Source organism: Ambystoma mexicanum, chromosome 8 (assembly GCF_040938575.1).
Source record: "Ambystoma mexicanum isolate Mex_15411 chromosome 8, UKY_AmexF1_1, whole genome shotgun sequence".
Classification (NCBI taxonomy): domain Eukaryota; kingdom Metazoa; phylum Chordata; class Amphibia; order Caudata; family Ambystomatidae; genus Ambystoma; species Ambystoma mexicanum.
The window spans coordinates 1,390,653,375-1,390,680,603 of NC_090929.1; the positions used below are offsets into that span (position 1 = coordinate 1,390,653,375).

Consider the following 27,229-nt stretch of genomic DNA (forward strand, 5'->3'; position numbering starts at 1 on the left):
AAGTCATGCAGGACAAGTCCCCGACGAAGAACCCTACAACACAAGGTACATTTGGGTAGCAGAACTATAGAAGAAGATAAGACTCTAATAGACAACATATGGACTGTGCTTGTAGTGTATCTTCATGTACAGGTTGCCCAGGTAGGGGGGATCCTCATACAGAACTGTGTCTGGTTGGTAGGGACTCAGTACTCTGCCAATTGTCTAACCAACTTGTCTGCTTCCTAAGTCTATGGTTGATAAAGTTTGCTGTGTTGATTTGTATGTTATTTGAACGGAGTACAGTTGATGCATTGTAATGGAATCGGAGTAATCGTGGTACCACCTAGAACTGTATATATTTACCAATTTAGAATTGTCGGAGCACAAAGTGTATTATCGTGATAGTGTATATAACATTAAACCTTATTTATATAAAGACTGCGTTTTAACTAATACAGCGTGTGGACATTCCTTTGAAGGTGCTTGGGGGCTATACTGTACTTAAGATCCAGCCTGCATCACCTCCTGAGAATGTAGGCCTGGATTGCTCAACCATAGCTACCTTATAGAGAATCTTGGCTGGGGTCCTCTGTGCCTCTCCTCTGCCATATAGAGAGCAGGAGTACAGACGCCCCCCACCAGTGCGAGTCTTTACAATAGGGAATAAATAATAGGTGAGGGGTATTTGGGGAACCCCCCACACCCTCCCCAAAAAAAAAGCAAACCTTTTTTTGGCAACAAATTGTCAGCAGAAAGTGCAGCAGAAAAGAAACAGCCCATGAATGAACATAGAATCCTGATCGTACCTGGGATGTGGCCAATACAGCCTTTGCAGCTTGGGGTATCTATAGGGGGCAACATTTAAATGGCCATATAGATTGCCTAGGACAGGGTTGTCCAACTAGGCCTTGAGGGCCAGAATCCTGACGTTTTTTCAGGATATCCATAAAATTGCATACATTTAGAATCCTGTGCAGGGTTTCTCCCTCTCCAGTTTTTGCAAGAGCCAGTACAAGTGAGACTGCCACTGCAATGCTTAATGTCTGTTGTAGATCAGGTCCTCTTAGGGAGTTAACAGAACTTCTAAGGAAAAGAGCGATAAGGCCAGCAGTGCAAAGAATGCAAGGCTTCCTGAGCAACGTCTTCCTGGTGAGGACGACACTGATGAAGGTCCGGACGATTATCAATCTTAGAGGATTGAAGGCCTTCCCAGTATTTCAGCATTGCAAAATGGAGAATCATCATCACCTCAGAGATATCCTGCAGAGAGGAGACTGGCTAGACCACATAGACGTGAGAGACACATACCTGGCAGCCCCCAACCGCAAATCGCACCGGCAGTTCCTACAGTTCTATGGCAGGGTCAGAGATAGGAGTTCACCTGCCTCTCTTTCGGTTTAGCATCAGTGCATTGGTGTTTCACCAAGCTCCTCAGACCAATAGTAGCGACGCTCCGCGAGCTGGGGGTGCGACTGATAATATACCTCAATGACCTATGTCTCATGGCGCAGGAGCCAGAGAGTCTGCGGGGACAGGTAGCACTCACATCAGAGCTCCTGGAATCTCTGGGATTTCTCATCAACTGTGAGAAGTCAGAGACCAACCTACAAAAGAGAATGAATTTCTGGGATTTATCATAGATTCCCAGGCGGGGACGCTGAGCCTAACGCTCTCGAAAGTCAACGACATCAAGAGAGAACTCAGAGTGGTCTTAACAAGTGATCAGCTCTCTCTCTCAGGCAACTAGCAAGGATAGTGGGGCGCCTTGCCTTGTCTATTCAGGTGATTTTCCCGGGGGCCCCTCCACTATGAGGCCCTCCAACGGCTCAAACTACAGTTGCTCAGAAAGGGAAGGTCACACAAGAAGATGGTACCCTTGTCAGAGGAGGCCAAGACGGAGTTGAACTGGTGGCTTTCACACATGGAAGCATGGAAAAGGAGGGCCATCTTCAGTTCATCTCCGAACCTCCTCATAGAGTCGGAGGCCAGAGACTGGCGGCTGGACAGAGGCATCATCTGCATCCTCATGCAGAGAACGGGTCCTTGCCAGACGGAACTTTTTGCATCCAGAATGAACCACCAGCTCGTCCGGTTCTTCAGCTGGACGCCGGACCCAGAAGCAGCAGCCAGAGACGCTTTCATGCAGCAGTGGGGCAGCAGAGGAACTACACCTTCCCTCCTTTTGCTATGATTTGCGAGGACACTGGCGTACATGAGGCAACAGCAATCGAGGCTAGAGTTTGTCACCCCAGCCTGAAAGAGCCGAGCGTGGTTTCTGGACCTGCTAGAACTCGCCTATGACACTCCACCATCTCCTGCTGGACCTTCCGGACATACTACTAGACCAGGAGTGCCTGCCAAAAGTGAGGGTTATCGGGAGAAGCTGAGCACTTTATCAGAGAATGCTGGGCTCCAAAGACAGCGAAATTCTGCAGGTCACAGGTGGTGCATGGCTAGGGACGTAAATCTCAGTTCAGCCGATGTAATCCATGTAGTGAACTTTCTGGCTAGTCTTGCAGCGCAAGGCAGAGCCTACCGGACAGCGAACATACTATCAGGGTACGATCAGATCGACAATGCCCCAGACAGCAAGCATGCGCTAGTATTTTGGCTGCTCAAAGGAGTGAGAGCCATCCAATGTCGAAATACTCCTGTACCTGGGATGTGAACGATGTCCTTCAGCTTTTCCTAGGCTGACCAGATAACAGTGCTCTGCCCAGGAAAGCTATTTCTGCCAAGCTAGCGATGCTACTCTGCTTAGCAGCATGCAAGAATATCGGACGTATGAATGCTAGAAGCGGACAGCAAATCCTTTTGTCCAGAGGGAGTCACCTTTCACATTATGTAGAAGACAGAGACCTCCATCAGAACTGCTACTTTCCCAGCGTTCCTGGAACAGCCGAAGCTCTGTTCCGTCAGATGCCTAAAGGAGTATGAGAAGCAAACTGCCGTTATCAGGCCTGGGGAGGAGTGCAGTCTTTTCATTGCACTCCGAAAACCATTTAAGGCTATCCACCAGCACCCTAGCGAAGTGAGTGAGGTGGGTTATGCAGGTAGCAGACATAGACACTTCTGGGGCGCACTCTGCATGAGCAGCCATGGTAATTAAAGCTTTCGCCAACGGGGCGCGGTTGCAGGAAATTCTGGAGGCTGCAGATTGGTCCAGTTAATCCCCTTTTAAGACCTTTTATTTCAAACCTGCCAATCAGGTAGCATTGTTGGTAGTACGTAGGCTTTGAACAAGCACAACAGAGAGAACGAGAACATACATGCCAACCCTCCCGATTTAGGCGGGAGACTCCTGATTTTATTAGCAAAAATGTTGCTGTTTTTTACTGCCTCCCTCCTAAAATAATTCTAGCCGCAATGTATTCTAAGGGGGAAATTCAACTCTCCCGATTGCTCAGAGAGAATCTCACTCCCAGCTGCTGCAAAATGTTGGCATGTATGCGAAAATGGATGGGCAATTGCAGCAAGGGATCAACAAGCAACTAGGAGAGAAAACAAGGGGGAGAAGATTATCCAGCCTGAAGTTAGGTGGGGAGGGGGGTGTAGACCTAGGTGTTAGGCAGAAGCCATTCCTTGCAGAGGAGGGTCTTGAGCTCCTTCCTGAAAGTTAGCAGCAAGGGGACTTGTTTTGTGTTGAAGTGGAAGAGGTTCCAGATTCTGGGGGCCGCATAGTCAGAGAAGGACTGTCTTTTGGTTCTTTCTTTCCTAGTATTGCTGTCAGGCTATCGCATTGCAAAATTGTAAGATATAGCCCGGCATGCTCTACCCTTGAATTGGCTGGCCACCCTCTATAATGGGCTCCTTCTGCAAGGTTTTCTTTTATTTCAATAATTTGAGTCTTTTTTTCAACACCCGCCCCACTTCAACCGTCCCGCCCCCAACATTGTATCTGGTTGGCCACCAAACCCACGTCACTCGCATCTGATTGCACAGCCGTGGAAACTGACGCAATGTTATGAAGTCTCATCGGGCGCCGCCATATGTCATGTGCAGCAATGAAAACAATGTGCAAAGCTCAGCAACAACTTTCCCCAACATGATTACTCGTGTGCTGACACGTCTTATTAATATCACTGAACACTAAGCCCTTCCAACCCCACATACGTCTCTCATCGCCTTGCATCGGACCGTCAACGCATGTCTTAAACCAACACAAGAAAACACAATCCCTTGCCACACGTTACCTGCAGCTTCTGCCCACCGCAGCCAAAAGCGCAACGCAGTTACACCGACACGTGATCACTTGACGTTTTCACAGCAATATGGTGGGTCGCAGAAAGGGTTCATGCCACGCCCCCACGCCGCATCATAACCCACCCAAGTGGCTATATGTGTTGTCTGGCAATGGAGGAGCACCCCATCGCAGGGTGAGGTACTTGAATTCACTGTGGTGAATGGTAGTTCCCTTTTCAGCCAGCACTTGGGCATATTGCTTTTGGGTCTTTTTTTTCTGACGCTGTATACCGAGCCGTCCCACTATGCTAGACAGCGGATTCTGAGTTTAGAAACCATCTACTCAGACGAGTACTACGTGTGAAACCCAGTCGCAGCTTTCCTCTACTTCTATATTATGTTATCAAATACTCATAGTGTTTAATTCTAGAATAGGAAAGGTTTGTATGCAACTAATATACTGACATTACAGATCTTAAGTGAACGTTTACAGCTCTCCAAGACCCTGCCTTTAAAGCAAAAAGAAAGACAGCGGAGGACACCACGGGCTCATGTCTGTGATGTGAAAGGAGCATAAAAGTCATCACAAGATGGCCGCCATCCATATGACTCTGAGTATGTAGGAGTAATGAAGAGCCTTGTCCATCTCTCAGTTTCGGTTATGTAATTGCTTTACTGCAGTCACCGATAGTTAGTTGCGGGTGCCCTTTGGGAAGTGGGTACCGGTTTTAGAGTGACTGTCACGAGGATGTTGCTGTTGTTCTCTGTCAGATCGGCGGTGACGCATGGCCGACTGCAGGTGTCACGGTTCGTCCACACGGGAGCACAGGTAAGAGCAGTCATTGAGTGTGATCTTACCTTTACCTGTCAATATTTTAATCGATGTCTCTGTATGTGCTGGCCCAACTGCAACGTTGAAGTGTCTGTCACATTTAGTGGCTTTGAAGGGCATTGAATAAAGCAATGCTCTATATACCATGTGTTGGCCGGTCAGGAAATGAGGGATACAGTCTGGGTCAAGGATGAGTTGACTTCAGTGCAATCATGCGAATGAGTCGTCTTGTGTACCACCCTTCTGCCACTTTAGCGGCCTCCCTGAACGTGGTTATGTGAGAATGCGAGTGGGGAAGAAAAGAGAAGATTCAACTTATGAATCCTCCAGTCCCCTGCACACAGTCTTGTGTTAGATAAACCAACTACTATAATCTGTGAATTAAGTCTGGTAAGGTTTTATGCGTTAATAATGACTTCCACACATTCCCGACAAAGGCAAGGATCAATCCCTGTGTGGATCATATTGACCAATCTCTTTATTGAACAGCAATGCAAATATATTCTCTAAATGCTTGGCTTCAAGACACAAAAAAGAATACAGAGATTAGTGCACTTAGACCAGATCAGATTTATTAAAGGTAGAGACTGTACAGACAATGTAAAATGTGTACTGAATAATATTTATTTTTATGATGAAGATGGCGCAAGTATCATTCAGGATGCCGAAAAGGCACTTGAATTGGGAGCATTTATTCGATAGACAATACAGGGAACTACCTCAAGTGGATTAACATTCTGTCTAAAGCCACAATCAAATCTAACAGGATAACCCCAAAGCTATTTATACTATACTGGCTGCCTGCTATCCCCTCTGTTATACGCCCTATCAATTGAACCTCTATCAGAGTCCCACGGGCATGTGGCGCTTTATAAGAATTAAAATAATAATAATGAAGGACAACCAACATTGGAAATGCTCAAGTGCAGGTGGGCGGTACAGCCAGCTGCTTTCAGATGTGACCATAATGGGTGAAGTGCTAGAGGGGAGGCAGAGGAAGTGAGGGACAGGTGCAGGTTGGAGGCGAGGGGAAAATTGTAAGCTAGAAGGCAGATGAGAGGTAGGTTGACAGGGTAAATCAGAGGTGAAGACGTAGACTTTTTAGTATGGTTTTGAACAAATCCGTGTGCAGTGTTTCCCGGATATCTTGAGGAAGAGAATTCTATGCAAGTGGGGCAAGAACGAAGAAAGAGCGACCGCGAGAGGAAGCACAGGGCGGGCAAGTAGCCACAAGGGTAGAGAGTCTGAGCAGAGATTACAAGAAGGCTTGTAGAGTTGGATAGAGAAGGATCGATATAGTGGTACCTTACCATGGATAGATTTGTGAACCAGGGGAAGACATTTTAATCTGGCCCTGTTTCAGCCTGGTGATGGTACGAGGAAGTAGGTTTAAAGTGAGGGAGTTCAAAGAGAGTCCTTGTAGCAAAGTTATGATCTTGTTGAGAGGACAGGAAGCATGGTTGGGGAGCCCAAAAAAGATGCTGGCATAGTAGTCCAGTTTAGAGAAGACAGATGCACCTGGTTTTCCTAATATTTAGGAGGTTGCAGCGAGCTGCTGTTCCAGTTTTTGGAGATGAAAGTAGAGAAGGTGTGAGAAGGGTCCTAGATGACACCAAGATTTCTAGCTGAAGAAGAGTAGGGGGAGAGCATCAGGTGGAAACTGGGTTGGAAGAGAGGAGAGTTGGCAGAGAGACAGTTGGAAATGTTGATGAAGAGATCAGAGGATAGTTTAGGAAAAGAGAAGATGATTTGGGTATCGTCCCCGAAGAGGTGGTGCGAGAACCCAAAGGAGGGGATTAGTGCCCCAAGAGCATAGTTGTAGAGTGTAAAGAAGAGAAGACACAAAATGGAGCCTTATGGAACACCAATAATTGGGAGTGAGTTGAGAGGTGTTGTTGCTCCAGGAGACGGAGAATTGGTGAGGTGCAAGGTAGGCTGCAATCCAGGCAAGGGCCTGATGGCGAATCCCAAGACGAAAGAGAGTATTAAGGAGATCGGAGTGATTGAAAGTGTCAAAGGCAGCAGACAGGCAAGGAGATTTAAGATGGGTGATAGATTGGAGTGCTTGGCAGAGGCGATGAAGTTGATGCATTCATGAGAGCAGTTTTACTAGACAGGAGTGGAAACTTGCTTGTAGGGGGTCTCGAAGGTTGTGGATGTCTATGAAATGGGTAAGATGTTTGAACACAACTCTTTCACGCACTTTAGAGTAGTGCAGAAGGAGCGACACAGGGCAAAAGTTAGCCGGTAGGTTCGGGTCAGCCCCTCGCTTTTTTAGGAGAGAGATGACCATGGCGGCTTTGAAACAATGGGAAAGAAAGCTGAGTTGAAGGGCAGTTTGAAGAGTTCACTGGGGTGAGAGGCCACTTCAGGGGCATATACATGACTAGTTGACGTGCAAGAGAGTGTGGTGGGGCACAAGAGGGGTTAGCCTTCATCAGTAGAGATAGCGCTTTGTTGTATTAGTGTGACTAAAGTGGGAGATGGAGGCAGAGAATGTTGGTAGAGTAGGTAGGCAGAGTGTAAAATGTGTGAGGAAGGTCAGGAGAGAGTTTCTAATTATGGAAATGTTTGCAGCGAAGTATTCAGCTAAATCATTAGCTGAGCAAGTGGAGTTGATGGCTATAGGCTGGGGAGGAGTGAATTTACTGTGCCCAGTCATTACAATTATTAAGGTAGACCGCAGATGTGATACACTCTCAAGTAGAAACAAAATGTCATCCCCAAACGTTTGTACCTTTCACAAATGCTCTCAATTCAAATACCAGCAAAGGCCTTTTGAGACATGGAGCCAGTGCTCCAGAGAAGATTTTGAAGTGGGGGAATTTTACACCCTATTTTTTAAGTTGGGAGTAAAATGATTTTAGGGAGTAAAAAAGTAAGTTCCAGTCCCAGTGGGAGCACTAAAATGTTTCGGAAGAAATATTTCTTTTCACCAATTTATTCATGTACATTTATACCTCCTCAGATCAGGCAGTAAAAATATTAGAGCTTCTTCCTGCGGCACTTCTGTTCCAAGCCATAACCAAGGAACTGTGCTGATGAAAGCAGACGGGGTCGGGGGGACATACTGTGATGTGTCCGTTTCTGATGTCTGTTGGGAGTATTTTACTCCCCATCTCTATCTCTTTGGGAGCGTTTGCCTATTTCTAGGGACTAAACGTGGCAGATATATCCCTTATTTGTTGGCCTGTTTGGGGCCTAGCATCTCGTTTGTATGGGGAAAGAAATGCTAGGCTTAAACGTGCAATACTTAAAACCTCCAAATCTAATGGTTAGCATGGCCAGACTGGAAAACCTATTGCTGCACAGTTATATAGTAGATGTGTACACTGAGGATAATCTGGAGTGGAAGAAAATGGAGATCGATAAAGTACAACTGTGGGGTTTTTCCAAGTTTGATACCTTCTGAAAATTTGAAAATGCACCTCACAATTAGTTATGCGTTAAGGACAAGGAGAGGGACAATCCACAACTAGGGTGTTCTTTCAACCACTACTTGATCTACAATTTAAATATTGATCATCTAACACGCAGTTCCTTCGTGAGGCATAATCTTTCCAACACGTATCTGGCTACACTGACGATTAAAGATATTTTTCAAGGTGGGAAACTATTAAGCTTGGAGATATTCTGCAACAAAGGTATCCTTGCGCATCCAGATTACCTTTTCTATGGGGGGCTAAAGTGGATGCGTGGCAAAATATATTACCATCCTTTACTGAGCACAAACTAATATGTAGGAAAGAATCCGTAAGAGATCTGAATTTAGACTATCCAAGAATTAAAACATGCATGCTATTATACACAGACAAAAAATCTGAAACAGTTGTTTTGGCGAGTATATGGTCACAAAACTTCATATTGAAATGAATCCATCAGATTTCCTAGCATTATGGGACCTCATCAGGTGTGTCAATTTTCCTCAAAACCTAGGGAAAACAATAGATTTGATTGCATAGGCTTTATCTTACCCCAATGGCTTTGTATTGAAGGGGTTTGAGCGACTCCTGTTATGATGGACATGTAGACAAAAGGCAAATTCGATGGGTCACGTGTTCTGGTCACTCTTAACAGTCCAAGACTGTGACTAAAAGTTTGGAGTTTAGTTAGTCTACTAGGGCATAGTGCTGCTGGGGGGGGAAGGGAAAGTTATCCCTCTGCTAAACATTTCCTTGACAGAAAAGCAAGCTACTCCTCACACTATATACAAGTTGCACAAATGGGTTTAGTGGAAAGGCAAGGATTGGTGAAGAGACTACTGCCTAACTATAAAGAGTGGTAGACCATAAACATTACCACCATCACCAGTGAGGCTCTCATAGGAAGTATCTCTCCCACCAACACTGCCACACATGCCCCCAGGTTTAATCCCGTTAACGCCACGAGTTGGGATACAGAAACAGCACCGCAACCAATACCACCACCCTTGGTAGGTGTGCAGCCAACATCATCACCCATGGCATAACCTGCAACAACACTAGCACCCCTCCAATATCTCGGGCCGCAGTGCCGGCACCTGTCCCAGTGTCAACACTACTGCCACCAACAAAAACCTGTGTGTGTGTTGCTAGATGTTACCTTTCATTCATTGATGCATGTAACCATTTATTATCTGCATTAACTAATATGCAGGAGCGACCACTGGGGAACCAGGAGCTAGTACAGTGTTATGCAAACCTAACTTCAAAATAAGATGCAAACAACATTTAGCTTAATTGTTATGAATCCTTATGCTTTAATGGTCATATAGATGTGTCCTAATGGTTATTCATAGATTGCGCCAAATGCGCAGAGTTAAATTCACATAGTTGTGTTTGTTTGGCATCAGTGGGCCTGGGTAAACGTAGCTCCTTTATAGCTGTTGGTGCCAAGCTAACAAGGCTCTTTTAGGATAAAAGCCGGAGCTAAATAGCTCCAGCTACCCTCCATTTCAAACCCTGTATTCATATCCTAGATACATACATACATGCTTACATATGTATTGTTGATCAGGTGATTGTATAAACACCATATGCATACATACTGTACTAGTAGGCCATGAAATCCAATCCACTTTATTCTTCAAGGGAATAGACGGCAGTCTGCTTAAGAGAGCAAAACAAGCATGATGTAAAGTCCTTGACTTGGGGCGTAGATAGATATTTTGGCTATATGCTTCAAAATAAATTGCTAAGAGCTAATCATTTAGCAAGATGCTACAGGGAGATGCTTTGCAAATTATACAGGTTAGAAACAGAAGCTGGGGGTCTGCCCACCGAATACAGCATTTTATGATAAGGGGATTTCAAAGCTAGAGACCCTATAAATACCACATGCACCTTTAGAGTCATATTGTCTGCTTGACTGAAAAATGTGATCCAATTCTGGTCCTTTGATGCAGTGAATTTGTGGTTTGCATTGTATATTATGATGATATAAATTGAAATGCAATTGATTGCTTTATCGATTGTAAACGTTTGGTTTAGTTGGGAAACCAAAGAGTAGGTTTTGAATGCCTTCATACAGTGTTGCTCTAAGTAAATTGAGCATTGTATTTAGACTTCGATTTTTCTTAAGCAGAATGAATACGGCTGGACAGGGCCGTTGTGCTTCTGTCAATGGAAAAATGATTTAAACCCCATGTGGGGGTTTGACAGGGCTGTATTTGTTGGGCATGTGCTTGAAACCCAATGATTAAAGTATTGATGTAGGTTGATTTGATGATAGAAATGTGAGACGTGTGAGACTTGTTAACTACCAAATTAATGTGTTTGAATTCTATGTGCAATTAAAAGACATTTGGAGAGTTGTTGGAAGATGACAAATATGTTGGAACACTGTTTGTTTATTTAGAGGGACTGTAATCCAGATTTCTATGTGTAAATAAATACTTCCTTGTTGCACTTCTTTTTTACTCTGAGACGTTAGTACAGTGAAATGCTAATTAACAACACTCTGTTATGTGATGTACACGCAGTGATTTATGTCTCGTGCTAGTTTGCATCCCTGAAGTAGCCCCCACACACCATGAGGTGTGACTTAGCCATAGTGTGCTTCCTTGAACTACCATTAGGTTGAAATGTATACATCCTATCTTGCGCTTTATGATCTATACACTGCACTTTCTGTAACTACCGCCTAGATGCCTCAGGGCTTTGTGTGCTGAAATTAATGCAAAAAATTAAATAGTTCAATAAAATTTTGCCTCTCTCCCTGAAGTACTTCTGTTTTGTCAAATCTCCTTATCCCTATAAATGCGCATTAGAAGTGACAGGAACTGTCGTGGAAGTGTTGCAGAACTCGTGAGTACGTTATCAGGGTTGAGGGTTGTACATCGATAGAGCTGTGACAGTATGTTGGGAAAGGGAGTACACTATGAGACCTCCAAACCCAAATTTAAATCATTGCAGCAAGAGCGTAATATCGGCACTGAATAAAATGAGGGGAGACATCCTCTGGGTTCCATTTCAGTGGCTGGTAGCGTCCCTGTCGCAGTAGAAGATTGCTAGAACTTTTATTCTGAGGTAATCTGAGAGCTGGGGGGAGCCCCCATAAGGTCATAGCTCTTACTAGCCGGGGGAAAGAAAGGGGTACGCGACACCATGAAGTCGATGGAAAGGAGCAATTTTCCCTTGGGCCAGTGGTAGGATTCTCTTGAGTGTCCCTCTTGAAGAGGGTGTCCATTATGAAGCGATTGGCCCTCTTCAGATCTGTGATAGAGTGCCATCCCCCTGAGATCTTCACCACCAGAAAGAGGATGGAATACGCTCAACTCCCATGTTTTGATCTTGTTACAGTGCAAATGGCCACCTTCTGAACCAGCTGAAAAATCGCCTCCCCTTGCCCCCCCTCACAGACACCCCCAAAGGGCCAAATTGTATAGCAAGTTTGTGGGACAAAGGAGTGACTGCTACACCAGAGTCCGGAGGAAGAGATCTGAACTCAATAGAGTACCCCATGAGCATGATGTCCCAGCCGCAGGCATCTTCCTCATCTTCACATACTGTACTGAATAACTGCAGGTAGTCCCCCCACCCCCCAGGGATGATACATGTGCAGGGCTTGCAATTAAGGAGAGCTGGGAGCTATTTCGTACCTGCTTGTAGCCTAAAAAACACTATTTGGCTTGACATCAAAAGCTACCAGGAACTACTTTTGACTCCCCAGGCCAACGTGAATTTAACTCTGTGTTTGGGACAATTTCTGAATAAACTTTAGGACACATCTACACGACACAAGTGGTCATAAGTCATGGATAAAATTATAAGTTTCCATCTTATGTGGAAGTTGATTTGTGGAATGCTATATACTAGCTCCTCGTTCCCCATTGGTCGCTCCTGGTCACTGGTTAACGCTGGATCCCAGCCACTGATTTTAGCTCTTGCTTTTACAAACTTAATGTTGGGCCATGCATGTGTCTCAGAGCTCTAGCAATCGGGAAGTTGTTGCAGAGGTGGCTTGATGTATTTGAATGTTATTTATTGAGCACAAACTTAACTTCCGGATGCAATTGAGCGCTTTACAATCCCTTGGGGAGAAAAAATTGTGAAGGAAGCAGAGAAAAGGGGAGCGAAGAGCTTACAACATGGGAGGGCTGTCCATTGTCAGCAAGGGATCCACAAGCAACCATGGAAGAGCACAATGAGGAGTGAAGGGTGTGCGGATATGTGTTCGAGAGAAGCTGTTCCTTGGATAGGAAGTTCTTGACCTCTTTCCCGAACTGTTGAAGCGATGGGGCGAGTCTGATGTTGACTGAGGGGAGGTTCCAGAGTCTTGAGTGCAGACAAGTCTGCATATGTCCTTATTTCTGGTGGATCGCAGGCCTCTGGAGATGCTGCATTTCTCAATGAGGTTGCTCTGTGGAGTTCATGGTGTCCGCCTTACAAATGTTACAGGCTTGCAGCGGGAGCCAGAGCAGTTTGATGAGGGTTGGGTTGACGTGATCAAATTTACAGAGTCCTCTGAGTTGTGCTGCTGTATGCAGGACACATCTCGAGGGTGCCAGGGTAGTCGCCAGAAGGCCTTCAATCTCCACCACACCCACAATTTAAACTGGAGGGTATGGAGACTATTACCTACATGGCACCTTAGCCAGTTTAGGCTCGGATGTCCCAGATATGACGTTTCCCTCTTTCGCCTGCTTAACATGCTCATTCTGAGTTCTATGAAGATTCTGGCCACTGAAAGGCCAGATGGTTGGCCTGCCTATTTGCAGCCCCATGGTCCTTTTTTGAGTGCAGATTTAAACCGTCTGTCTATTGCGTCCTCTGTTGCCACATTGTCTTTTGCATTTGTTCGGTGTCCTGGATCGTATGCATACGAAGGTTCGCTTTTGGTGTCTTCTTTGCACTGACATCTTTCATGCCCATTGCCAAGGCATAAAATAAGCGGTGGCCAATAGCAATTTGCTATGCAAGTAGGTTTGCTCATGAAATTGACATTTGTGTAGCAAAGATCGCTATTTAAGTTAGCCTGTTCAAAGAAAGCATAGCTCATCTGCGTTCCTCTCTTGCTCTCAGTGCTCTCTCCACCCTCTCTTCTTTGTTCACTTCCAGTTCAAAGGGGCTACTGGAGAGAGAATGCAGCAGTAATATCGGGATGATACTTTTAATAAGAAAACCATATCCTGTTTTGCAAAGAGCAGTATGTGTTAAAAAAAAAATTAAGCTTTTCGTGCAATTCCATTCCTAAAAATGTGTTGTGAAAGATTACATACAGTATGGCTACTGAAAAATACTCCACTGTCTCCATGTTTAATCCAAAGCGCATTACAGTATAACAAGGTACAATAATGAAAGAAGCATATATACAATCATGAAGCAAACCAGTGAGACAATATGTAGAATAATTTACTTAGGTGGAGGGGGAGAGGGAAGGAAGAAGGGAACGGTAGAGGATATATTTAGGGAGGTTCCAAATGACTGATTTGAGATCAATGGGTGCGAGGCGAAGGGGAAGGGAACAGGGGAGTTGGAGAGGGGAGAAGGTAGGGAAGGAAATTCGTGTAGGGGAGTGGAGGAGAAGGGCTTTCAAGGAGGTGCAGAAGGATGAGTAGGTGGGGATGCAGTGGATAGAAAGAGGTAAGGAGAACCAATGTAGGGGGGCCAAGAGCTTAAAGGAACGGAAGCGTGAGGAGGCGCATGGGGGATGGGGGTGCATTGAGTAACAAGAGGTCAGCCGAGCGGAGAGAGCGGGAGGGAGTGTAGAATGAGAGGAGAGAAGAGAGATAGGGTGAGTGAGTTCATGGAGGGATTTGAAGACTAGACAGAGGAATTGAAATTTTAGTTGTGGGAGGAAGGGGAGCCAGCCAAGCTGAGAGTGTGTGGTGGAAATAGAATCGTGAAGACCGAGGAGACGGAGAGTACGGATAGAGGAGTGGTAGATGGATTTTAGGGGGGCCAGATGAGCGACAGGGAGTCCAAAGAGGAGAGAAGAGCAGTAGAAAAAGCGGGAGAAGATGAGGGAGGAGATTAAGAGTTTAGACGTGTGGAAGGTGAGGGAGGAGCGGATCTTACGGATGTTGAAGAGATGGTGCCGACAGGCGCAAGAGGTGAGAGAGATGTGGTTAGAGAAGGAGAGGGAAGAGTCAATGTAGAGACCAAGGTTGCGAGCATGGGTGGAGATGGGGAGATTGGAAGGCGGAAAGTGGATGAAAGGAGGGGGTGTAGGGAAAAGCGTGTTAGGAGGAAAGAAAAGGACTTCGGTCTTGTGTTGAGGGAAAGAAAATGTGATCGACATCCAGTTTTTGATGGCCGTCAGGCAGGAAGATGGGATGTGATGGAGGTCGGGAGTGAAAGAAGAGAAGTAGAGAAAGAGTTGGGTGTCATCAGCGTAGAAATGGTGAGAAATGCCGAAAGAAGAGATAATGGGGGCGAGAAGGGAGGTGTAAAGCGAGGAAAAGAAAAGGACCAAGAACAGAGCCCTTGGGGACGCCATAGTCCAAGGGGAAGTAGGAGGTGTTGCCACCCCAGGAGACAGCAAAGGTATGATTGGAGAGGTAAGAGGAGAGCCAGGTGAGGACAGAGCCTTTGAAGCCAAAGGAGGACAGAGAACTAATGAGTAAGGGGTGATCTACGGTATCAAAGGCAGCAGAAAGGTCGAAGAGGATGAGAATTGAGGATTGCTTGGCCTAGCGAGCAGTGAGGAGAGAATTAAGTACGTATGTGAGGGCAGTCTCAGTGTAGTGTTTAAGGCGGAAACCAGATTGAGAAGTGGGGAGGAGAGAGTGAATGGATACAAAGGCTGAGAGTTGAGAGTAAGCTAGGCGCTCGAGGAGCTTGGAGATGAAGGGGAGAAGCAAGATAGGTTGCAAGAAGAGGTTTAGCAGAAGGTTTCTTCAGGATAGGAATGATGGTGGCGTGTTTGAAAGCTGAAGGAAAGGTGGCAGTTGAGAGACAAATGTTGAAGAAAGTAGTTAGGTAGGGAATGAGGAGGGGGTAGATTTTAGGAATAAGTGAGGTGGGAAGAGGATCAGAGGGGGCAAAAGGGAGACAAAGGATGGGGTGATGGGAGTGCAGTTAGACATGCTAGCAGATGTGGGGGGATGGAGGAGGGGAGTAGGAAGGGGAGATGACGATGTTTTGACGTAGAGAGAGAATTTTAGATGAGAAGAAGCTGGCAAAGTCGCAGGGGAGAGAGGCGAGTTGGTAGAAGGATCAGGAGTAGGAGGGGAAAGAAGGCGAGCAGGTCTGGAAAATGCGGCGGGGGTGAGAAGCTTGTGAGTGGAGGAGGTTAGAGTAGTCGGAGCGCTTGGCAGATTTGAGACGAGAGAGAGAGTGATTTGAGAAATAGGAGGATTGATTAGTCAAAGAAAGGGATTTGAGCCAAGGTCGTTCGAAGCGACAGAGGAGACGACGCATGGACAGAAGGTGATGGGAATGCCATGGTTGGGAAGGTTTGTGAGAGGGGTGGAAGGAAGGAAGATGGTAGAGTTGCTCAAGACTGATGGATATTGAGGAGGACAAAGTGGAGAGGGCGTCATCAGCCAAGAGAGAGCAAAAGTCAGGAAGGTGGGTAAGGGATGAAGAGCTGGAGTTGATGAAGAGAGAAGGGTTGAAGTTGCGGAGATCATGACGGGAGAAGGAAGGGGGAGGGATAGGGGGAGGACAAAGAGGAGGGAGGGGGCACGGGAGAAGGAGAGTAAGGCATGGTCCGAGAGATAGTTGGGAAGAGAAGAAATGGGAGATGAGGAGTAAGATGAGAGCGAGAGTGGAGCCAGAGGAGTGGCTAGAGGGAGAAGGGAGGGATGGGAATCGAGAATAGTAAATATAGGATATTATATTATAGGATATTTATATATAATAAGTAATAGTGTAAACTGGATCTCATTCTGTTGAGGAAGATGAATCACATTGATGAACACCTTTGAAAATGTACATGAACACACTGCCAAATGCTTTTGATGGCAAACCTAGATCTGTGACCCGCAGGTTGCAAACATCTGTGCAACTGGTGCTCAACCCATGAGCTGACCCTATCTTACCAGGCTGTTGCTTTATACCAGCTATTCTGAAAGTGAGATGGCAGCATACTACAATATTCCACAGTTTCCCCAGTTCCCTGCCTGCTACACCATCCACTCTGCTTAATTTCTTATTTTCTTTCCTCTTACATGTTACTACTTTGTGTAATCAATAGTTCCATCCAGACTGTAAATCTACAGATCCACTACAATGCCATACACTGTAGTTGGCCTCCAAAGCTCGCTTTGCTCTATGATTATGATTGAATTATATATTGGCACCTACGGGAGAGAGCTGGCCTGTTTTAAGAGCCTTTTATCATATCTGTTTGTTTTCTTATGCAGCTAACATTTTACAGACACTCGTACAGGGTTTGCAAAGTCTCCCTGCCCACTTGCATAGTCGAGTAGATTTTATGACGGGTGAGTACCATTTGCAGGGAATGTTTGAAACTTATGTAACATTTACTTTGCAGTAAATGTCAAATAAGATTCACTCTGAATGGCTGGCCTCTGGGTAGAGCAGTGTGCCAAACATGAAGTGGGTTTGTGGTGACGGGCACCATTTTACAGAAAGCACATATACATTTTTTGTCATCCCTTGCTATGGGTGAAGTGCATTTCTTTTAGGTCGATAAGTTGCTCGACCAGCAGGTCTAGCAGAATTTGCAAGGCCTTACTCGTCTGACTTTCATACTTCAGTGGTGCACAAAAATGCTGTATTGATTATCATTTTATGTCATGGACACAAATAACTTCTGCCGACATTAAAAATATTAGTAAAACAATTGCTAATCAAATGGCTTTGTTTGCTAATCAAGAAATGTTTCATTGGCAAACTTTGCTAATCGATTTTTGAAAACTAATTTATGCCTTGATTGATATGCTGACTGATTCACTGCGCTATAAATTACTCTGCTTATGGGGAAGCAGTGTGGGCTCTAGATGGTACATTCATTTTCTTCTGGCGCATAACCATATTGTGGATTGATGTCTCTGTCATGTATGTTCAATACATAGACTCCCTGGTTATGCTGATTATTGCCAGCTTCCTTGCACATATACATTTTTTTCCAAAAAGGCTTCTGAATAATGTTTTTAGATGGCATTGTTCATTTTGATAATCTTTGCCTTTAAACAAATGTTATGTTACATACTAATAATCCTGTGCAGGGCCGAGGTAGGGGTTTGACAATTACCTGATTCCTTTTAAGGTAAAGCTTCTCCCTGCCCCTGAGCTATCTAAATGTAAGTCTCTGCTAATCGTACTTTTCTTTCAGTCCAAACTGAGCACTTTTTGATATTTTTGACTCCCCTCATCAGACCCTGCCTTTGTCAGTGGTTTTGCCACTCGGTTTCACACGAATAATATCGCTATTCTTGGAGGCTTTAATGTTAATATTGTCGATTCCAAAAAACAGTCTAGCTGCAATTCTGTGTGGCAATCCAACCAATCCTGAACTGTCTCAATTGCTTCAGTGTCCACTGCATTCAGTGGATCATACACTAGACCTAACCTTCACTGCCAGTAATAATTTGCCAGACTTTCCTATGCATCAACTTACTCTGGAGGATCATTTTGCCATATTTTTAACTCCTTCCCTCATGTCCTTCTACACCCTCACTTTCCAGCCTTTCTGAGATGGTGAGACATAAAATGGCAAAAACTGTCTCGTATTTAAATCAGCTACTTGGTACTGCAAGACCTAAACGCCCCCAAGAGCCACACAATTCTTAAATGTTCCCAGATTGGATCACTCGGGGACGTGATGTATTCTATCCTACGGTAAAAAAAATAAATCAATCCCTAAATATTAAAAATCCAAGTGTTCCACGCCAGATATTCTGGAAAACACAATATTGGAAAGAAAATGGTGCTGTCCCTAAAATGTAGCTGATCAATGGGCATTAACAAAGATGAGCTATGTTTATAAATGTTTTATATTCAACAAGCAAAATAAATTGCAACAAAAATATCCAAATGAGACACTTGCCGCTGAAAAAGCTTGCCACCCTTTTCAATGATCTCAGTAATGCAGCATTGCTATTGAGTACATTTGGATTCCTTACCAAAACTTGTTCAAGAGGGTTCGTAAATATTTTACAGAGAGCATCAATTCACTCAGAAATCACTTCAGCCATAGATTCTACTGTAACAAGGAGCATGGGCCATTTAGTAAGATTCCCCCACAGAAGAGTGCCATTCTTGGAGGTCTTTCAACCATGTTCAGCTTCTGTATTGAAGGACAATATTGATGCAATCGAGCACCAGATGCTCCTCACCCGCTGGCACCTTGCACATATTTTTGACAAGGTCCTAGTATAGATTACCTCTTTTTTTAACAGAAGGGCAGCAAAGAATTGCCATACATCCATTTGCTTATACACCACACACTTTATTGTGGTTCTTCCGGAGATCATCACTTTGTTTCTAGTGTTCAATATTTACTTGGCCCCACTAATTGCATGTCCATTTACTGCAGTTGTTTGTTTAACTCTGCTGATGCTTCTCTAGAACTGAATCTAGAAAATCCTTTTGACATTTCTTTCCAGGCACTCATTCATTGGTTCCTGGATAAGTATCGGCCACCTTAAATTAAATTTGTCTAAACAGTGAGTTTCTCCATTGTGCACAGTCCGGCCAAAAACGACTAGTCATCCCAAATCAAAGTTTAAAAACCTGGAAAATATTCTAGATTAATGCCTACAGTTATCTCTCACAAGGTGGCAGCAGTACTAAAAATATATTTTTACTGGCAAAAAGCATTTCCATATTATTTCTCATCTTTCCTTTATCTCTTCCTGTCCGCCACATAAGTCTTTCTCTACTGCTGCCCCGTTATTCTCAATGAGGCCTGTCGCCTGGGGTCGCAAACATCGGCACCAGTGTGTTCAAGCCGTCACGTCCCTACTGACCTACCGTTGTCCCCTATACATCGCCCTAGGCAACTCCATCATCTCGGCTTTTGCCCATTTTTGTAAGTCTGCCCACCATGCCTCTGTGTGAGGAACCTCCGCTGCCTTCCATGCTAGCGCAATTTGTCTTTTAGCCAAGACACATATGAGGTCTTTAATCTTTGTCAGATGTGCTTCCCCTCTCCGCCATGGGAACAGTCCCAACAGGCATGCCCCAGGTGACCACTCACGCAATTCTATACCCCTCTCCTCACTCTTCAGGGTTTTCTGGCAGAACATAGCAGATCACTTGGCATGACCAAAACATGTGTAACATCCCTGCCGAGTCGCTTGCACATCTGGGACATCTCTGCAGCTCGGCTCCTGGGAACTGCGAAATGGCTTGTCATGTATATGCCCTGTGTGTGACTTGTAGCTGTACCTGCTTAAATCAGGTGTTCCTAGACACTTTCCTTGTGTATACCAGCACCCTGGCCCATTACCCATCTCTGAAAGTCCTCTCCAGGTCACTCTCCCACTTGGCTCTCACCTTGAGCTCCGCCTGACTGAATGCCTCCAGTACGACCTCATAAAGCCTCGAAATTGTGTCTCCCCCGCCACCCCTCTTCTGCCACATCGTAGAGCACGTCCAGCATGGTGTCCCCCTCCCCTCCCAACCCCAGCCATCTGTTTTCAGCTATCTGTATCAGCCTATGGTATGCCAGAAATGGTCCTTCAGGATAACATATTTCTCCATCAGTTCAGCAAAGCCCACCCAGACCCCCTCCTTGTATAAGTCTCCCCATGTGATTTATCCCATTTGATTCCTAGTAAAGCCGGAGGCTGCGAACCTCACCCAGGTTCCGTCCACAATTGATGTCAAGGGTATGTTATCAGAGTACGGATCTCGCTTCCCAACCATCCTCCGCAATCTGAGCAAATTCTCCGTCCCAGTGTTATAAGCACCGATGTCTCCTGTAGACTGGCGTCTCCCACCCATAGTCCCTCCTTCAAATAGTATGGTCCGGCCTCGCCACACAGCAACCCTGTGTCCAGTGAGCCCTCATCCGCTAGCCAAGCCGCAATGAACTCCAGTTGGCCAGCCAGGTGGTATGCCTCGAAGTTGGGTAATTTGATTTCCCCCAACCCCTGTCCCTGTAATCCCTGCCCAATGTACCAAGCAAAAAACGTGCACCTCTCTGCCCCGAGATGTCATACATTATAGTGGTACAATAAACGCTGCAGTAACACCATCTTCAGTATCGCAGTTCGACCCATCATAAACAGTAGCTTCTGCCACAATGCCATAGATCTTTTGACCCCCCCACCTCCCCTTTAGCGCCTTTAGTGTGTTGGACTCGTGTTCCTTCCCAGGACCACGGTAAACATCCACTGCCAGATACCGAAGATCTCCACAGCCCACTTCAGCCCCAAGTTTGGTAAGCGCTCTTTTTCTCACTGCTGATGATTACGCCAGACAACCTTGCAAACCCATCCAGGACTTCTGATATGTATGGTAGACTTACTTCAGGGTTCTACACATATAGCAGCATGTCGTCTGCATACAGCGAGATCACATGAGTTTTGCAAACCACTGTTATACCCGCTTCCTTTAAATCTTCTCTGAGGAGAACCGCCAAGGGTTCCAGCGCTAAGATGAAAAGCATTGGGGCGAAACGGACATCCCTGTTTGGTCCTCCTGCTCAATTCCCATGCCTCTGAGATGTGCCTTCCTGTTTTCAACATGGCCATCGGCCCCCTGTATAGCACTTACACCCACCGCAATAAAACCTGAGCCTACTCCAAACAGTCTCAGAACCACATGCAGCCATTCCCACTGCACCAACGCTTTAATCGCATCTACCGAAGCCACGACATACTCCTCCTTCGCACCCCTGATTTTGTCTATTATATGGTGTAGTCTACGCAAATTCCAAGATGTGCTTCTTCCTGGGATATACCCAGTCTGATTGGGATGTACCAGAGCATTAATCGCCCTGTGGAGCCAGTTTGCTAGAAGTTTCCACTACTAAGCAGAAAATCTGTCAGGAGACCAGCAAACGCCCCTCATATCACATTTCTACCGGTACATTATAGGTGGTGGAAAGGGTGATACAGCCCCATACCATGGGGGGGATTTGCCAGTATTTTCGGCTGTTATATGCCTGTGGGGGCTGAGTTACCTCCAGCTCTTGGCTGGAGGTAAGTCTGGTTACCCCAACCGTATACTTGTACTCTGCCAGCCTGGTAAAGTGCTGATATATGTAAATACCCTTACTTTATTACTGGACCAGCAGGGTTATAATGAGGCCCAATATACTGGGATTGTCAGACAAGGCATATTTGGTTAGTGCTAGAGAAATTGTGTAACTGGGTGCATAGTTGTACCAATTCAGAATATACTATTGCAGGGCTCAAAATTGAGATTCGATGAGCAGGAGCTAAAACCAGTTCCTGGATGTCTGGCATCACCCTGTAGGCAGGAGCAGCCTCCAGGGAACCAGGAGCTACCAGAGATGCTCCTTTCCTCTTTGTCCATTTTGTATTGTTTACTAATTCTTCATTATTATTTATTTATTTATTTATTTTTATCAAAAAATGTTATTAGATTTTCCAAACATGCAGAAACATTACAAATAACACTGTGCATTGCAGGGGAAGGAAGAAAACAGAGGGTAAAATAATAAAGGGGGAGGAAAGGGGATGGGGCCTCCGCCCCTTGTAGCATCTAGTCTACAATGAGGGTTCACAGGAAACTGCTTCCTTGTATCAGGCTCGTTAGCCCATAGTCTCCTCGCCTATTACGCTCTTATTGCTTATGACATTCCTTCGGGAACTTGGCTATCTTCTTCCCATCTCTGCCATATTTTACTCGCTTTTTGCAGGCAACCCCTTGCTGCGTACACCCTGCACTCCATTATTACACAAATGCCCACATCCGTGATCCATTGGTCGTAGCTAGGTGTACTCTCCGAACCCCATAGCTGCGCAATGTTCCTTCTCAGTATCGCTGTAGCGGTTGATCAGAGCAGTTTCTCATAGGGGGGTCAGATCACATTTGTCCGAAATCCCTAACGGGAGTTGTTTTGGCCCCCTTTGTATTGGCTTGCCCATGACTCTGGACAGTTTGTCACAGCATTTCCGCCATAGTTGCTGTATATTGTCGCATTCCCATATGATGTGGAAGAAGGTTCTTTCCTCGCGCCTGTATCGTATGCATCGCGAGTCTGAGGCTCTGCCCCATCGAAAGAGTGCTACTCTTGGATAGTAGGTGCGGTGTAGGATCTTAAGTTGGACCAGTCGGAGCCTCGACGAGATGGTCGCCTCTCGGGGGTACATCAAAGCTTCTGTCCAGTCCTCTGGTTGTAGAGGACCAACGTCTTGCTCCCATTTGGCCTTCAGGCTGACGAGTTCGGGCGTAGCAAAGGATGTGATTACGTTATACATGGTTGAAGTGACTTTTCTTTTTATTTGGTCCTGGACTATGTTGCGCTCTAGCGGGGTACACTCTAGCGTGTCGCTGATGATCTGTTGTTGGGCATGCAGTGCGTGTTTCAGTTGAGTATAGTGGTATCCTTCAGAGGTTGGGAGGGCGAATTCAGAGCGTAGTTTTTCAAACGGGACCAGTTTCTCCTCTCTTATTACGTCTCCCACTTTGGTGATATCACGCTGGGCTCAAGCGGGCCATTTAGGCAGCTTCTGTAACCAGGGGAGAAGACTGTTGTTCCACAGCGGTTGGGTCAGCGTCAGTTTCGATTCCCAGCCTACGTGACTGTGTGCTTCCGCCCAGATTCGTGTGATATGCGTTTCCATGTTAGGAGCTGATTTGCGGCCCAGGCCGCAGTACTGGAGTTCCAGGGGTGCTGTTATACTGTTGGTGTTGAACCTTCTGATGTGCGGCAGGTTCCTTTCCCCATGGAGCATGTAATTTATCACCGCCATCCGGCTGGCCCAGTAGTAAGTTTGCAGCCTGGGCAGCCCGATTTACCCACCCCACCCCCCCTCCCAGACGGACCTCTGAAGGGTAGATGGAGCGATCCGCGGGAGCCCCCCACTCCAAAGCAGTTTCCAAAGGATGCAGTCTATTTTGAGGAATTCCTGATGTGGGATGTGCAGCGGTGCATTTTACAGGACGTACAAAAGCTTGGGAAGAGCGATCATTTTGAATAGGGCAGCTCTGCCCATCATTGTCAGCGGTAGGGAGATCCAATGGCGAGTGTCTTCAACGAATCTCGACAGGACTGGTTGTAGATTCAGAGCTGTTGAGTCTGTAAGGTGCTTTGTGATTTTTACCCCTAGGTATTTGAACTGATCAGTAACGATTTAGTAGGGGCAGTCCACTGGACAAGCGGCTGCCGTGCTTCCTATGGGGAATAGGATGGATTTTGACCAGTTCACGCGTAGGCCACTGAAGGCTCCGTATCTTTTCAGCATTTGAGTGACTCTATGGCAGGAGTTGCGTGGGTCTTTCAAGTAGATGAGCAGGTCGTCCGCATAGAGGGAGAGACTGTCCTCCCATGTTTCCGACCAGCGGAAGCCCTCCCAGAGTGGGGCATTTTCGTAAGAGGATAGCCAGTTGTTCGATGGCAGTTGCACAAATCATGGCCGATGGGGGACAACCCTGCCTCGTCCCTCTGCCCTGTCTAAAAGGGTCTGATTGCCAGCCGTTGACCTTAGTTCTGGCCATTGAACATTTGTATATTAGTTGCACCCAGCTGATAAAGTTCGTGCCAAAACCCATATGCCTCATTATGTCCCAGAAGGCCTCCCATCTCACCGAAATCGAAAGCCTTTTCAAAGTCTACTGCCAACAAAGCCAGCGGGCCCTGTATGCTGTCGGCTTTTTCTATTGCTGAGTGCAGCCTGTAGATATTCATGCGCGTCGATCTCTCGGGCATGAAGCCGCATTGGTCACGGTGGAACAGGTAGGGGGATGACTTGTTGTAGTCGGTCTGCCAGGATCTTTGTTAGTATTTTGGTTTCGCTGTTTATAAGTGAAATGGGCCTGTATGAACTGCAGTTTTCAGGGGGTTTGTCCGGTTTGGGTAGTACTATTATTGTGGCTTCCCTCAGATCTGGGGAAAGGATGCCCTGTTTTCTTGCGTGTTGGAACACTTGCAGTAGGTGTGGAGCGATTACGTTGGTTCCCACTTTCCGCAGCAGATCGATAGGGAAGCCGCTTGGGCCTGGGGACTTGCTAGCCTGGAGGGCAGACATGGCATTCGACACATCATCCTCCATTATGTCCCTCTCCAGCAATTCTTGTTGTGTTATGTTCAAAGTGGGGAAGTTGATTTCCTCTATGATTGAAGTGTTTGCGGGGGTGTTGGGTGACTTGTACAGTTCAGCATAATAGTTTGCGAAACCCCTCGTTATGTCCTGATCTGCCACTAGTGGGTTTGTGCCCCCTGTCTGTAGCTGTTGGAAATGGCTGCGTCCCTGCTCCTTGCGTTCCAGCCCCGCTAGCATTTTCCCGGCTTTATCGCCCGTTTTATAAACTCTTGCCCGCATTGTTGTGTGTGTGTGTGTCTGGCATTATCTAGTGCAGTGTTCTGAAGCTGCTTCTGTGCCGGGAGCAGGGCTCGGTTCATGTCGGGCGTGTCCTGGGTCATGTGCGCTACCTCTGCCTGTTTTACCTGTTGTTCCGCTTTGTGTACCTTGAGTAGATATTGTTTCCTCTGTGCGGTCGTCCAAGAGATGAGTTCGCCCCTCAGTACTGCTTTGTAGGCCTCCCATAGTGACACAGGGTCTGATGCGGACTCTGTGTTCAGCTCAAAATATGTCTGCGTTGTCTCTTGGAGCTTGACTACCAGGTCTGGATTGCCTAGGTAGTAATTATTCAGGTGCCAGCTAGGCGGGGGAGTCGGCCTGGATGTTGTGATTTGCATCACCAGTGGGGAGTGGTCGGAAATGCCTCTGGGGAGCAGACATGCTTCATGTATCCTGTGTAGATCAGTTAATGGGAGAAAGAAGTAGTCCAATCTGGAGAGCGAGGAGTGGGCCCCCGAGTGGAAGGAATATTCCCTGGTGTTAGGGTGGAGTTCTCCCCATACGTCACACAGGCCCATGGCGTTCGTGAATGTGGCAAGTTTGGTGGGTACACTGGGATTTCTATTACGAAGGTGTGAGCGATCCCGGGTTGTGTCCATGACTTCGTTGAAATCCCCTCCTATTATCGTGATGTTGGAGGTGTCTTCTGTAATCGGGGGGGGGGGGGGGAGGGAGATATCGGTGAGTAGCGGCGTTAGTAGAGTGGGAGGTACATAGAACGCTAGCAGTGTGATCGTGTTCCCAGAGTGTGCCTGTCGGGTATATGCATCTGCCTCCAGTGTCCTGGGTTAGTGTGTTCAGATGGAAAGGGATATTCTTGTGTATAAGTATCATGACACCCCTTGAACCCATTGTGAAGCCTACATGGACTGCGAGTCTATAGTTTGTGCGTCTGAATAGGGAACACTCTGTGCCTGCGAGGTGTGTTTCGGACAGAAAAGCTACGTCTGGTGCGTGCCTGTTCAGGTATTGCCCCACCAATCGGCGTTTGATTAGATTGTCAAGACCGTTGACGTTCCATGTCATGAGTTTCAGCGTTCTGGCTGTGTTAGTGTTACGTGATGCCATGTCTGTCTGTGGCTAAGAAAGTGTGTGCTGCTGATGGCGATGCCAGGCACCCAGTAACTTTGCGCTCCTGTGCTATTACCCTCTTGTTTGACTTTAGTATGTTACGTGCTAGACTGTCCTTTCCCTAACTAAACTCAACAATCCCAACCCCTCCCACCCTATACTTCTCCCAGCATCGGTCGCCCGAACATTAACACCTCCAGCTGTCAACTGGACAACTTACATAGGACAATCTCAACCTAGGGTTTAGGTGGTTCCCCCACAAAAAATGTAACTGGGGGCGGGTAACACCGTTAGCGCTAACGTGAAGTTTACTAGTGGAGGGGGGGGGGCCTTCAAAGCGCGTGTGCGAGGCGTTCAGCACAACCGCCACATTCAAGTGAGTGTTACCTTAAATTGGGTGTTGCGGTATGTTGCAGAAGGTACCGTGATACAGTTCGTGCTGACTGCTGAATATCGGGGCACTGATTGGAGGCCTAGGCGGGGGGTTCATCCCCCAATGTCTTCCGGCGGGTCTTGTGCTGGAGGCTGCCGGGGCGCGTGCTTTTGGTCAGGCGGTGGTCTGGGATTCCTTCCCCTCTTGCCGTGTGAGGACGACCAGTCTCCTTTTACGTGTTGTTCAGCCCAGCGCCATGCTTCTTTGGGGGCATTAAAGTGGACTGTGCTTCCCTTGCGGTAGATTTTTAGCTGCGCAGGGAAAAAGCAGACCATATTTCACGCCCATTGATTGTAATTGCTTCTTAAGGTGGTCAAAGGATTGTCTAGTAAAGTCAGGGGAAAAGGCGATTCCGGAACCACTGAAGGTGATCGTGCCCTTGGCGCGTGCATGCTGCAGTAATGCGTCTCGGTGACTGAAGTTTAGAAACTTTGCTATTACTGTGCGTGGGGGAGCCCGGGGTGCCGGCCTGCCAGTGGGTATTCTGTGCGCTCGCTCTATAGAGAAGAAATTGGAGAATGAGTCCGGGTTGAACAGGTCGGAGAGCAGCTGCTCCAGAAACAGTTCCATGCAGGCGCCTTCTGCTTTCTCGGGGATGCCAAGTATTTGCACATTGTTGCGTCTAGATCTCCCCTCTCCATCTTCAATTCTATCCTCCAGCACCTTAAGCTTGGACGTGACGCTCTGGAGTTGTCTCATATTGTGAATCCCACCTTTTGTGTTAGAGATGCGTTGTTCGGCCTCTCCAGTGCGGCCGTTAGTTTTTGGAGGTCATGTCTGAGGAGGGACACGTCCATGCTTATTCCGTCCATTTTCTGTTCCATTGACGTGCGGGACTCCG

The 27,229-nt window shown here is 46.5% G+C and overlaps 2 protein-coding genes across 4 annotated transcripts in view; one reads left to right on the forward strand and one right to left on the reverse strand.

The window, feature by feature from the left end:
* Positions 1–4,306, reverse strand: part of CUTC (cutC copper transporter) — a 435,187-nt gene extending 430,881 nt beyond the window's left edge. For 2 of the 3 annotated variants that reach the window (XM_069611523.1, XM_069611525.1), the window contains exon 1: positions 4,176–4,294. The gene's annotated coding sequence lies outside the window, so the exon portion shown is untranslated. Of the gene's footprint in view, positions 1–4,175 lie in introns of all 3 variants that reach the window. The other variant, XM_069611524.1, reaches the window with a different exon arrangement.
* The window catches only part of COX15 (cytochrome c oxidase assembly homolog COX15), a 301,085-nt gene continuing 278,145 nt past the window's right edge, over positions 4,290–27,229 (forward strand). The window contains exon 1 of the mRNA XM_069611522.1: positions 4,290–4,993. Coding sequence (XP_069467623.1) covers positions 4,913–4,993 — 81 coding nt within the window. The 5' untranslated portion in view covers positions 4,290–4,912. The remainder of the gene's footprint in view (positions 4,994–27,229) is intronic.